This window comes from Amblyraja radiata, chromosome 7 (genome assembly GCF_010909765.2).
Source record: "Amblyraja radiata isolate CabotCenter1 chromosome 7, sAmbRad1.1.pri, whole genome shotgun sequence".
Classification (NCBI taxonomy): Eukaryota; Metazoa; Chordata; class Chondrichthyes; order Rajiformes; family Rajidae; genus Amblyraja; species Amblyraja radiata.
The window spans coordinates 86,811,232-86,823,895 of record NC_045962.1 but is presented as its reverse complement, the minus strand read 5'-3'; the positions used below and the strand labels follow the sequence as shown (position 1 = coordinate 86,823,895).

Here is a 12,664-nt window from a genome sequence, read left to right as displayed (position 1 = left end):
TCACCCCCTAGCCCCACGGTACACCATCACACCCCCTCGCCGACAATTAAAATAAAAAATAAAATAGTATTCCCACACAATTCCGCCCCCTGAACCGCCTGACCTTTGCCCCCTCACCCCTCTCCCCCCCGGAATGGGTACAGAGGGTGAGTTATTATTTACAGTTAACCGGCCCGGTTTGTTTTATTTCGGTGTGAATGTTGTATGGAGTGGCGGGGGGTTGATAAAGGTGTTGTGTGTGGGGATGTTGTGTGTGTGTGGGGGGGATAATGGCGCCGTCCGCTCGCACTCCCACCTCACGCGGTTTTGGCGCCAATTCAGGCGGACGCCAGCGGGGGTTTGTTTTATTGTCTGTGGGGCCGGCGGGGGGCGAGTTTGTGGGGGCGGGGACCGGGGGGGGGGGGACAGGAGGCCGGCGGGACAGGACCGGGGACGGGGCGGGAGGAGGAGGAGACGACGGCGACGGGGAGGAGCGGGTTAATTTAAGGCGGGGAGGTGTGTGCGCTCCCGGCGGCCCCGGCGCGGAGTCCGCTCCCGCCATTGCGCGGCGACGGAGACGGAGAGGCCGGTGAGTGAGTGTGTGTGTGGGGGGCGGGCACGCGCTCCCGGTGTGTGTGTGTGTGTGTGGCGGGCACGCGCTCCCGGTGTGTGTGTGTGTGGCGGGCACGCGCTCCCGGTGTGTGTGTGTGTGTGTGGCGGGCACGCGCTCCCGGTGTGTGTATGTGTGGCGGGCACGCGCTCCCGGTGTGTGTGTGTGGCGGGCACGCGCTCCCGGTGAGTGTGTGTGGCGGGCACGCGCTCCCGGTGTGTGTGGGGGGCGGGCACGCGCTCCCGGTGAGTGTGTGTGTGTGGCGGGCACGCGCTCCCGGTGTGTGTGTGTGGCGGGCACGCGCTCCCGGTGTGAGGGGGCACTGGGGCGGGCACGCGCTCCCGGTGTGTGTGTGTGTGGGGCGGGCACGCGCTCCCGGTGTGAGGGGGCTATTGGTGTGCCGGGGGCGCGCAGGGCCCGGTGAGGGGGGGGGGTCTCGTCCGTCGGTCGGTCCCGGGGAGACCGTCTGTGTGGGAGGGAGGAGGTGAGGGTGAGGGCGGGGAGGTGGGAGAGTGGGCTGAGGGGTGGGGAGGGTGAGAGGGGTGATAATGGATGGAGTGAGTGAGGGGTTGGGTGAGTGAGTGAGGGGTGAGGTGTACGGGTGAGGTGTGGGGAGAGTGAGGGGTGGGGTGAGGATGGGGAGAGTGGGGTGAGGGCAGGAGAGGGATGAGGGGAGGGGACAGACTGGGCCGAGGGAGAGGGATTAGGGGGCTAAGGGAGGGATAGTGATGGGGAGGGGAGAGGAAATGGGCTGAGGGATAGATTGATGGGTGGGGATGAGGGTGAGTGGGAGAGCGATGAGGGAAGGGAGCTGGGAGGAGGAGAATTGGATAGTGGAGGGAAGTCATTGTTAGGAGGGAGAGCGAGCTAAAGGTGAGGGGGATAATGAGTGGGGTGAGGGGGAGCTGAGAAGAAGGGTGAGACGGTGTGAGGGGATGTGGGTTGTGAGGAGAGATTAGGTGTGGAGAGGGGAAGCTGAGGCATTTAGGGCAGAGTTAGAGGATTGTGGAGGGTGTGGGATTAGGGGAAGAAGGAAGTGGGGTGTGGGTGTCAGCGTAGCAATCTGTGGCAGTGGGAGTGATAGGTGGGCTGTGGTGATGAGCAGTGTACAGTTGAAGGTCTGTGATGGGGAGAGGGAAGATTTTGAGTGGGATGACCGAGGGGAATCTGAGCCACAAGGGGTGATGGAGAATGCTGACATCTGGTACATTCGTGAGGGGCTCTGCTTGAGCCGTCGTGTTGTCATCTCATTGAAAGTTTTGCTGCTGTTTTTGCTTCTGTGGCTGTTGGACAAAGTAGATGGCCGAAATAGACACAAAGTGCTGGAGTCACCCAGCGGGTCTGGCTGCATCTCTGGAGAAAAAGAATGAACTGAAACTGAAAGTGGGGTGGGGAGAATAAACTGAAGCAGTGAGAGAGAGAGAGTTGCAGAACTTGAGAGGAGTAGAACTTCTTCAAAGTAGGCATTCCTTGAGCAGATTTTCTTTAGTTGGCATAACCTGCCTGCTGCCTGATCCACTGAGTTACTCCCGCATTTTATGTCCATCTTCAGTATAAACCGGCATCAGCAGTTCCTTCCTACACATTTTGTCCACTTCACTGCCAAACCTCCTCAAGGTATACCTTGGCCCGAAACGTCGCCTATTTCCTTCGCTACATAGATGCTGCTGCACCCGCTGAGTTTCCCCAGCAATTTTGTGTACCTCCTCAAGGTATGCCTACTTTGAAGATTGTGTAAGAGAGAAACTGCAGGTGCTGGTTCAAATCGAAGTGCTGGAGTAACTCAGCGGGCCAGGCAGCATCTCTGGAGAGAAGGAATGGGTGACGGTTTGAGTCGAGACCCTTCTTCAGACTGCTACTTTGTCGACCTACTTTGAAGAAATTCTCCTCTCTGATGGGAGTTCAGCAACACCCTTTCACACTGCTCTAGTGTATTCTCTGCAACCACCTCAACTTTTATTTTGAGGAAGGGTTCCCACCCGAAACATCAACTATTTTTCTCCAGAGGTACTGCTTGTCCCGCTGAGTTACTCTAGCAATTTGTGTCTATCTTTGCAATAAACCAGCATCTAGAGCTACATAGATACATAGACAACAGGTGCAGGAGTAGGCCATTTGGCCCTTCGAGCCCACACCGCCATTTCAATGTGATCATGGCTGATCATCCACAATCAGTACCCTGTTCCTGTTTTCTCCCCATTCCCCTTGATTCTGCTGGCCCTGAGAGCTCTATCTAACTCTTTTGAATGCATCCAGTGAATCGGCTTCCACTGCCTTCTGAGGCAGAGAATTCCACAAATTCATAACTGTGTGAAAAAGTTTTTCCTCATCTCAGTTCTAAATGGCCTACTGTTTATTCTTAAAATGTGGCCACTGGTTCTGGACTCCCCCAACATCGGGAACATGTTTCCTGCATCTAGCGTGTCCAATCCCTTAATAATTTTATCTTTTATGTTTCAATAAGATATCCTCTCATCCTTCTAAATTGACCTCAAATTGATTTTGGAGGGAGTGAGAGGTCAGTGTTCTTTTATTGAACAAAGCGCCAGGTTCTGGAGTAACTCAGCAGGTCAGGAAAGCATCTGCAATTGGAATGGATAGATGATGTTTTGAGTTGGGAAATTTCTTTGGTCTGAAGAGAGACCCGGGACCTGAAACTCTACCTGTCCATACCCCTCACAGATGCTGTCTGACCTGCTGAGTTACTCCAGTACTTCGTGTTCTGCTCAAGATACCAGCATCTGCAGTTCCTGGTGTATTTATTGTTGTTTTGCAATAAGGGTGGCGCAGCGGTAGAGTTGCAGCCTTATGGCGCTTATAGCATCGGTGAGCCGGGATTCGATCCCGACTACGCATGCTGTCTGTACGGAGTTTGTACCTTCTCCCCTTGACCACGTGGGTTTTCTCCGAGATCGACTGGGCTTATATTCACTGGAATTTAGAAGGATCTTATAGAAACATATAAAATTATTTTGGGATTGGACAGGCTAGATATTGGAAAAACGTTCCTGATGTTGGGGGAGTCCAGAACCGGGGGTCACAGTTTAAGAATAAGGGGTTGGCCATTTAGGACTGAGATGAGGAAAAAAGTTTTCACCCAGAGAGTCGTGAATCTGGACTTCTCTGCCACAGAAGGCAGTGGAGGCCAATTCTCTAGATGTATTCAAGAGAGAGTTAGATTTAGCTCTTAGGGCTAACGGAATCAAGGGATACGGGGGTAAAACAGGAACTTGATTCTAGATTATCAGCCGTGATTATCTGGCTCGAAGGGGCAGAATAGCCTACTCCTGCACCTATTTTCTATGTTTCCCCCCCACACTCCCAAAACGTACAGGTATTAAGGTAAATTGGATTGGTATAATTGTAAATTGTCCCTAGTGTGTTAATGTACGGGGATCGCTGGTCCTTGCGGACTCGGTGGGCCAAAGGGCCTGTTTCTGCGCTGTATCACTAAACTAAACGTACAAGTTCTGCGTTACTGCAGAATGGCCACTTCCTCACTTTGGGAATAAAGTTGTCAGTGGACAATGATGGATTACTGGTGCGCCACATTTTAATGTGTGTGTATTTACTGTAAACCACTCTCACTGGATGCAGGTCAGTCCCAGCCTCTCCTGTAAGAGTACATGCGAACCATCTGCTTCAATGCAAAGCACACCTTCTCTGTGCAAAAAAAAGTGGAAAGTCATGTATCCTTGTAGCATCTTTCTTGATATTCGTAGAACACTCAAGGCAGTCGTCTTGCGAATGAAACATAAACCAAAGGAATAGTTAGATCTCAAGCCGGTTGTTGAGCAGCCAGGTTGTTGTCTCTGCGTCGATGTCTGCCAGGCCCTGAGCTCCATTTGGTGGGTGGTAGAGCGGGCACCCAGAAGCGACATGGTTGGCTGTCTGATGTTTACGGCTGGGCTCTGGCAGAGTCCCCATCTCCACATGCTGGCATTGAAACGCCCAACTCCTCTGGGATGGGTCAGACCCTGGACAGCTTTTATCTGGTGAAGCGATGTAGCTGTGTACCAGCAGCCCGGTGTGATGACCTGAACATCGGGCCGCCCGGTGCGGCGACTGCGGGTGCTCGGAAGGCCCAGACCACGGATGAACATCTGAGAAGATCGGAGGGGAGGCTGGCTGGACTATGGTGCCTTCCTCACCTTGGTGCCACTGTGTTATGTTGTGTCGTGGACTTTCTGTGTTTGTGCTTTTCTTTTTTTAATTCAATTTTATTTTTAATATGTTTTATTATTTATTATTTATTTATTTTTATGATACTGCCTGTAAGGAAAATTCATTTCGTTGTCTCTAATTGAGACAATGACAATAAATTTGAATACAATACAATACAATAATGGAGATGAGGTTGCCTTCTACTCCTGTGACCACTGGCCTCAAGGCAGTGAAGTAGTTTTATTCAGTGGTACTTAATAGTCAATAGTGCTTTATCTGTCACATGGAATCGCACAGTGGAATTTAATTTGTATATATTACACGTAGGCGCCGCCATTTTTTGGCACCATTATTCAAAGTCCGGTCGGCCCCTGCGCTCGATGCATTGGAGCAGTTCACACGACCTGACGTATCTCTCCTCTCCTCGCCCGGCCAGCTTTGTGTCCCGGTGGCGTCTCCTGCGGCCTACAGGAAGACACTGAAGGCATTACCCCGGTTCACCCTCCTACCGCCCCATGCTCCTCAGGATATGTAACAGTGACTTAGCATTTAGCAAGATCTATCCGCAATGTAATAGTGGCCAGATAGTTTCAGTGCAGTCTCTTAAGTTTTATTCCCTAAAGTCTGGTGTCTGGAACAGAACACCCCCTTCTAGCTGAGGGATAGCTTGTGCTTTACAAAGGATCTAATATCCGTTTCCTGTTTAAAAATTTTTTTTAATGAAGAATCCCTTCTGCTTCTAAAAAAGAAGGGTTCTGACCCGAACGGTCACCTATTTCTTCTCTCCAGAGATGCTGACTGACCCGCTGAGTAAAGGGCCTGTCCCACTTTCCCGAGTTATTCACGAATTCTCCCGAGTTTTCAAACTCGCAGAATGTTCGTAATGAGTCCGTAGGAGTCCGTGGATATATCGTAGCGGCTCGTTATGCCAGCTGTAGGTACTCGGGGCATCAGGTAAGTCGGGACGTTTTTTCGGCCTGATGAAAAATGTCCACTAGTTTAAAAAAAATAGCCCCGAGTACCTATGGCTTGCATAACGAGCCGCCACGATATATCCATGGATTCGTTACGAACATTCTGCGAGTTTGAAAACTCGGGAGAATTCATGAAGAACTCGGGAAAGTGGGACACTTTGTGTCTATCTGTTGCTTTAAAATACTTCTTTGTGTTCTGTTATCTTCAAATATTTTCAAATATCATAAGTCTCAAAGTTCTCTTTAATATGCCCTTCTTTGGACCGAAGCCGAGGTCTGACCCGAAACATTACCTATCCATTTTCTCCAGAGATGCTGCCTGACCTACTGTGTTACTCCAGCGTTTTTTGCTGTTGTAAATCAGCATCTGCGGTTCCTTGTGTCTTATCAGCCCGACAGTGTGTGCCTGGTGCCATGAGAGTTGTGTCGATAATGATGAGAACCTTAATTGAAATGGCGGTGTCAACACTGGGTCGTTACGCCAATGTGACTCATGGGGATAAATAAGAGCAGGCGAGGGCCAATGTAGGAGTAACTCAGCAGGTCAGGCAGCATTTCTGGAGGAAAAGGAATAGGTGACGTTTCGGGTTGAGCCTCTTCAAACTGAAAGCAGAGGTTGGGGCAGGGCGGTGAGTGGGACGGATGTAATAAACAGGACCAGTGAGAGAGAGTCAAGAGTGTTTTATTGTCATGTGTCCCAGATAGAACAATGAAATTCTTACTTGCTGCAGCACAACAGAATATGTAAACATAGAACACTGTAGACAATATGATAAACTTGAGCAGAACTTGCTAGATGCAGGAAGATTGTTCCCGATGTTGGGGAAGTCCAGGACAAGGGGTCTATGTCTATGTCTATGTCTATGTCTAACTCTTGTCAGAGATAGGAGGAGAAAGTCTTCAAAGTCGACATTTCTTGAGAAGATTTTTGCAGTGGAGCAAACAATGTGTGGCCAGGAACTGGATCTGACATTGAATAAGATCCATGGCTGATCTTCTGCCTCTATGCTAATTTTCTTGACCCATGTCCATATCCCTAGATTCCTCAAAAATCCAGAAGTCTATTAGTCTCAGTTTGAATGAAATAAATGACTGGCTCTCCAGCAGGAAAATTCCCAAAGATTTTTCACTTCCTTATTACTTGTTCATTTTGAGACCATGACCCAGTTCTCTGGACCCTTCGGCCAGGATTAACAGCCTTTCCCTGCTTTCTCTACATTACCTGCCCCTCCACCTATTTTCATATCATCCACAAACTTTGCCACAAAGCCTTCAATCCCCTCATCCAAATGTGATAAAATGGCCGTACATAATTTAGTAATCCACCTTGAATCTTGTATTGAAATCCTCTCGCTATATGATCAATGTACATTTACCATCATTGCTGATTTTAGACCCACCAAATAGTTCCAGTTAGGACTCTACTTAGTATAGTATTTGACTGGACAGGGTGGTCGGAGTGGTATAGAGATTGGTCGTCTCTGAGAGAGACTCAGAAGAGTAGAAGCCCTGTCCCACTGTACGAGTTCATTCAAAGAGTTCTCCCGAGTTTGCCCTGATTCGAACTGGGAGATTTACGGTAATGGCCGCTCGTCGGTACTCGGGGCTCTCGTGGACATTTTTCAACATGTTGAAAAATCTTCACGAGTATTCCCGAGCTTACCGCATTTCCCGAGTACCTGCCGTTAGCGTTACGAGCCGCTAAGAGACGTCCCCGAGCTCCGACGTACCCGCTACGTACATTCCACGTGATTACCACGAGTTTGATTTTTTTAAAACTCGGGAGAGCTCTTGAATGAACTTGTACAGTGGGACAGGGCCATAACAGTTTTTTGAGTGGCGAGCTTCAGGTACTGTCACCGATAGCAAAACCGATTGCCCCCTTACTCCAAGGAGCAGTTAATTCACCCTTTCTCAAGTAGGTGGAGGCAAGTCTGTGATATGCACCTTTGATATCTGCATATATTATGGAAAAGTCTAGAAAAGAGTTTACTTTAAAAAAAATTCTGCTTGAGTGTGGCACGGTGGCGCAGCGGTAGAGTTACTGCCTCACTTACTGCGCCAGAGACCCGGTTGCATCTTGACTACGGGTCCTGTCTGTATGGAGTTTGTACGTTCTCCCTGTGACTGAGTGAGTTTTAGTTTAGAGATACAGCGCGTAAACAGGCCCTTTACCCCACCGGGTCCGCCCCGGCCAGTGATCCCCGTACATTAACACTATCCTACATCCACTGGGGGCTATTTTTACATTTACCAAGCCAATCAATCTACAAACCTGCACGTCTTTGGAGTGTGGCAGGAAATCGAAGATCTCTAAGAAAACCCACGTTGATCACGCTGAACGTACAAACTCTGTACAGACAGCACCTGTAATGGAGATCGAACCTGGGTCTCCAGCGCTGCATTCGCTGTAAGGCAGCAACTGCACCACCATGACCGGGTGCTCCGGTTTCCTCCGCCACTCCAAAAGTGTACAGGTTTGAATTGTAAATTGTTCCAAGTGTGTAGGATGGTGTTAGAGTATGAGGTGATCGTGGACATGGTTGGCTGAAGGGTCTGTTTCCGCGCTGTATCTCTAAAGTCAGTGTTGGGGTTGATTTTAAGTTAATTGTTAAGTTATTTGTGAAAACTCAGGCTTTAGCACTTTGTGCAAGCCTAGTATCCCTGTGAAGTTGACATAAGGATCAGTTACAGTGATATATAATGGTTCCAGTGGACATGAATAGGAGGCTTACTAACTAATATTTGTCACACCTGAGTTTACTGGTACTGTACAGAAGTGTTTGTGACATGCTTGCTTCTGTCGGACATGGTCGTGTTATAGTGCATTATGTTTGGCAGCAACCAGGTCTGGTTAAGTTTTAGTTTAGGGATACTTCGCGGACACAGGCCCTCCGGTCAACCAAGTCCGTGCCGACCACAGATCCCCGCACACAAACACGAGGGACAATTTACAATTTTACCAAAGCCAATTAACCTACAAACCTGTACGTCTTTGTAGTGTGGGAGGAATCCAGAGATCTTGGAGAAACCTCGCGGAGGTGACGGAGATTGTACAAACTCCGTACAGACAGCACCCATAGTGAGGATGGAACCCGGGTCTCTGGGACTGAGGCAGCAACTCTACCGCTGCGCCACGGTGCCGCCCTTACGATGAGTTCATTTACCTGACCTTTTCCTTTAATCATGTTATTTGAGACGGATGTTTATCCTTTAACATAACCTGCCTCCCAGGTTGTGTCATGCTGCAGTTTCCTTCAGGGTAATTAGTGTTTTGGAGGCTTCTGCTTTGCTGTCTGAGCAATAACTCTCTGTAGTATTCTGGTCCTTTATGTTTAGTAGTGTGGGAGGAAACCGAAAATCTCGGAGAAAACCCATGCGGTCAAAGGTCTTTATTGTCACGTGTACCAATTAAGGTATCGCGATATGCAAATTACCGTACAGCCATACAAGGAAAAAAAGCAACATGACACACAACTACGTAAAAGTTAACATAAACATCCACCACAGCGGATTCCCCACATTCCTCACTGTGATGGAAGGCAAAAGTGTCGACACTTCCCTCTTTATTCTCCCGCGGTTGGGGCAGTCGAACCATCCGTCAGGGTGATTGAAGCTCCCGCAGTCTGCGGTCAAAGCTTCTGTGGCTTGGAGTTCCCGAAGTCGGTCTCTGACCGGAGACCGCGAGCTCCGTGGTGTTAAGTCCGCGATGTTAAAGTCCCGTAGGCACGCGCGGTGGGGCTCTAAAAAATCGGTCTCCAGCAAAGACCGCCAACTCCTCGATGTTAGGCCGCAGTGCAGACGGAGATATAATAAAGGGGAAAAAAATCGCATCTCCGTCGAGGTAAGAGATTAGAAAAAGTTTCCCCAACACTGGGAGAACGTACAAACTCCGTGCAGACAGCACTCGTGGTCAATATTGAACCCTCGTCTCTCGCGCTGTAAGGCAGCAACTCTACTGCTGCGCCCGGAAATGTTTCCCTTGACGTCCCTGTTCTTTTAATGAATCCAAATTCACCAGTTATTAACGTGGTCCAAATTCCTTGAATGATTTGCTAATTATTTTTGGCCTCCCCAGCTGCTGGTTTCTCGGCCCCCCCTCAGCTGCCTGCCCAGGCAGCTTCACAAATGTTCTCTCCTGTCTCTTTTGTGCATCACTCAGAGATCTGGGAATTGTAGAAGACTTCACATATGGCCTCCCGTCAATCAACAAATCCGGAGGACACGGAAGCAAAATTCCAAAGTTAATTTCTAAGTTCTGGTCAGCACGGTGGTGCAGCGGTAGACCTACTGCCTTACCACGCCAGAGACCCGGGTTCGATCCTGATTACGGGTGCTTGTTTGTACCTTCTCCCCGTGACGTGCATGGGTTTTCTCCGCGATCTTCGGCTCCAAAGACGTACAGGTTTGTAGGTTAATTGGCTTGGTGTAAAATGTGAAAACAATTGTCCATGGTGTGTGTAGTGTTCATTTTTGCGGATCATTGGTCGGTGGGCCTGTTTCCTCGCCGATTCTCTAAATTCTTCAGGGTTTAGTTTGTTGTATACAAGACCTCTCGAAATAAATGCTAGCATTGCGTTTGCTTTCTTTGCTACCGATTCGACTTGCAGATTAACCTTTTTGTGGAATCCTGCACCAGCACTCCCAAATCCCATTGCACCTCCGATTTCTGGATTCTCTCCCCATTTAGAAAATAGTCTACGCCTTTATTCCTACGACCAAAATGCACGACTCAACACTTTGCTGCACTATATTCCGTCTGCCACTTCTCTGCCTGCTTTCCCAACCTATCCAAGTCCATGGATAGGTGACATTTTGTGTCAGGCCCCATCTTGGGGGGGCAGAACATAAAAGTCCAGCAAGTGATGGGTGGATGCAGGTAGGAGGATTGGCAGATGGTTGGATAAAGGCCAGGGGTGAAAAGACCAAAATAGAGTCACAGAGTGATACAGCGTGGAAACAGGCACTTCGGTCCAACTTGCCCACACCGGCCAACATGTCCCAGCTACACTAGTCCCACCTGCCTGTGATTGGTTCATGTCCCTCAAAACTTGTCCTATTCATGTACCTGTCCAGCAGTTTCTTAAATATCGTGATAGTCCCTGTCTCAACTACCTCCTCTGGCAGCTTGTCCCATACACCCGTACAAACTTCAAATGGAAAACACACAGAGAAAATATCAAGAGTGTTTAGTTGTCACATGTACTGGCAATGAAATTCTTGCAGCAGCTTAAAAGGATCTTAAAAGTAAAGAACATTCAGATAAATATATAAGACAATCAATCGTTATAAATATATTATAATAATCAAAAATACAGTAAATTAATAACCGTAATAGTGCAAAAACCGAAGTCCGTAGTGCAACCAAAGACACAGTCCATATGAGGTGATAATTGCTGAGGTTAGTGTGCCTAATGGTTGCGGTGACGAAGCTGTTCCTGAACCAACAGGTCATGGTTTCTGGGCTCATGTGCCGCCTTCCTGATGAGAGCGTGGCCAGGCTGGCATGGGCCTTTGATATTAGTTGGTACACAAAAATGCTGGAGAAACTCAGCGGGTGCAGCAGCATCTATGGAGCGAAGGAAATAGGTGACGTTTCGGGCCGAAAACCTTCTTCAGACTGATAGGGGGTGGGGGGGGAGAAGGGAGGAGGAGGAGCCCGAGGGCGGGAGGATGGGAGGAGACAGCTCGAGGGTTAAGGAAGGGGAGGAGACAGCAAGGGCTAGCAAAATTGGGAGAATTCAATGTTCATGGCCGCCGGACGCAGACTACCCAGGCGGAATATGAGGTGCTGTTCCTCCAATTTCCGGTGTTCCAAGTTCCAATATAGGTTGCCTTTTTGACACCGCCTCCTGTAGATCCCTTCGATCGTGAGGAGGTACATATCTATGATGGACCGGGTAGTGTCCACCTAGGGTTGCCAACTTTCTTGCTCCCAAATAAGGGACGAATTCCCGACGACAATTCGTTGACTGACTCGGCCGTGGCTAGGTGAATGATGAGTTGGCCTGGGAGCTGGACTGCACACAGCGGGCAGGCCAGCTGAGGAGTTTTGGCCCGGGCCGCGCGATATTGTGCACAAAGTCCGGCACCCCACCCAACTCATGAACCGATGATCGGCCGTGAGAAAGAGGGGTGGTGGTGTCGGGGGGAAGCGAAGGTCCCAATTATTTCGGAATTGCATCATCCGTAATTTTTTGCATTTCAACTCGGCCTGGTTGGTCGACTGTACATGTCTGTTGTACTGTTCCTTTACAGTGTGACTAATCAACGCAGAAAATAATTGATAAAAATATTCCCCGCAGGTTTGTTGGTGGAGTTGACGACTGTTTGTGGGCCTGATAACTCCCTGACACAATGGCGTTTATGAAAGTTTATGGGCAAATTCGCATCCACAGCATACAGACCGGCACCACAAAATGGAGGGAGGGCAGCTTCGAAATCGTGGAGAAGGACAACAAAGCTCTTCTACTCGTTGTCTTCAAAGCTGGAGGTCCCACCAAAACATTCCAGGTACTTTTACACCTTAATATACCGGGGGTCGCAATGCTGTTAATATAGAATGTGGCGGTCACAGTGGCGCAGCAGTAGTGTTTCTATGCAGCGCCGGAGACCCGGGTTCGATCCTGACTACGGGTGCTGTCTGTACGGAGTTTGTACCTTCTCCCCGTGACCCGCATGGGTTTTCTCCGAGATCTTCGGTTTCCTCCCACACTCCAAAGACGTGCAGGTTTGTAGGTTAATTGGCTTGGTATAAATGTAAACATTGTCCCTAGTGGGTGTAGGATAATGTTAATGTGCGGGGATCGCTGGTCGGCGCGGACCCGGTGGGCCGAAGGGCCTGTTTTCACGCTGTATCTCTAAACTAAACTAAACTAAAATATAGGACAGTGCAGCACAGGAATGGGTCCTTCAGCCCACAGTGTTTGTACCGAAC

The 12,664-nt window shown here is 49.2% G+C and overlaps 1 protein-coding gene across 4 annotated transcripts in view; it reads left to right on the top strand.

The window, feature by feature from the left end:
* Window positions 1–19: 19 nt before the first annotated feature.
* usp37 (ubiquitin specific peptidase 37) overlaps window positions 20–12,664 on the top strand; it is a 65,526-nt gene continuing 52,881 nt past the window's right edge. For 2 of the 4 annotated variants that reach the window (XM_033024931.1, XM_033024928.1), the window contains exons 1-2: window positions 489–568; window positions 12,033–12,240. In XM_033024931.1, coding sequence (XP_032880822.1) covers window positions 12,085–12,240 — 156 coding nt within the window. In that variant the 5' untranslated portion in view covers window positions 489–568; window positions 12,033–12,084. Of the gene's footprint in view, window positions 147–261; window positions 338–488; window positions 569–12,032; window positions 12,241–12,664 lie in introns of those variants that run through there. The other 2 variants (XM_033024929.1, XM_033024930.1) reach the window with 2 other exon arrangements.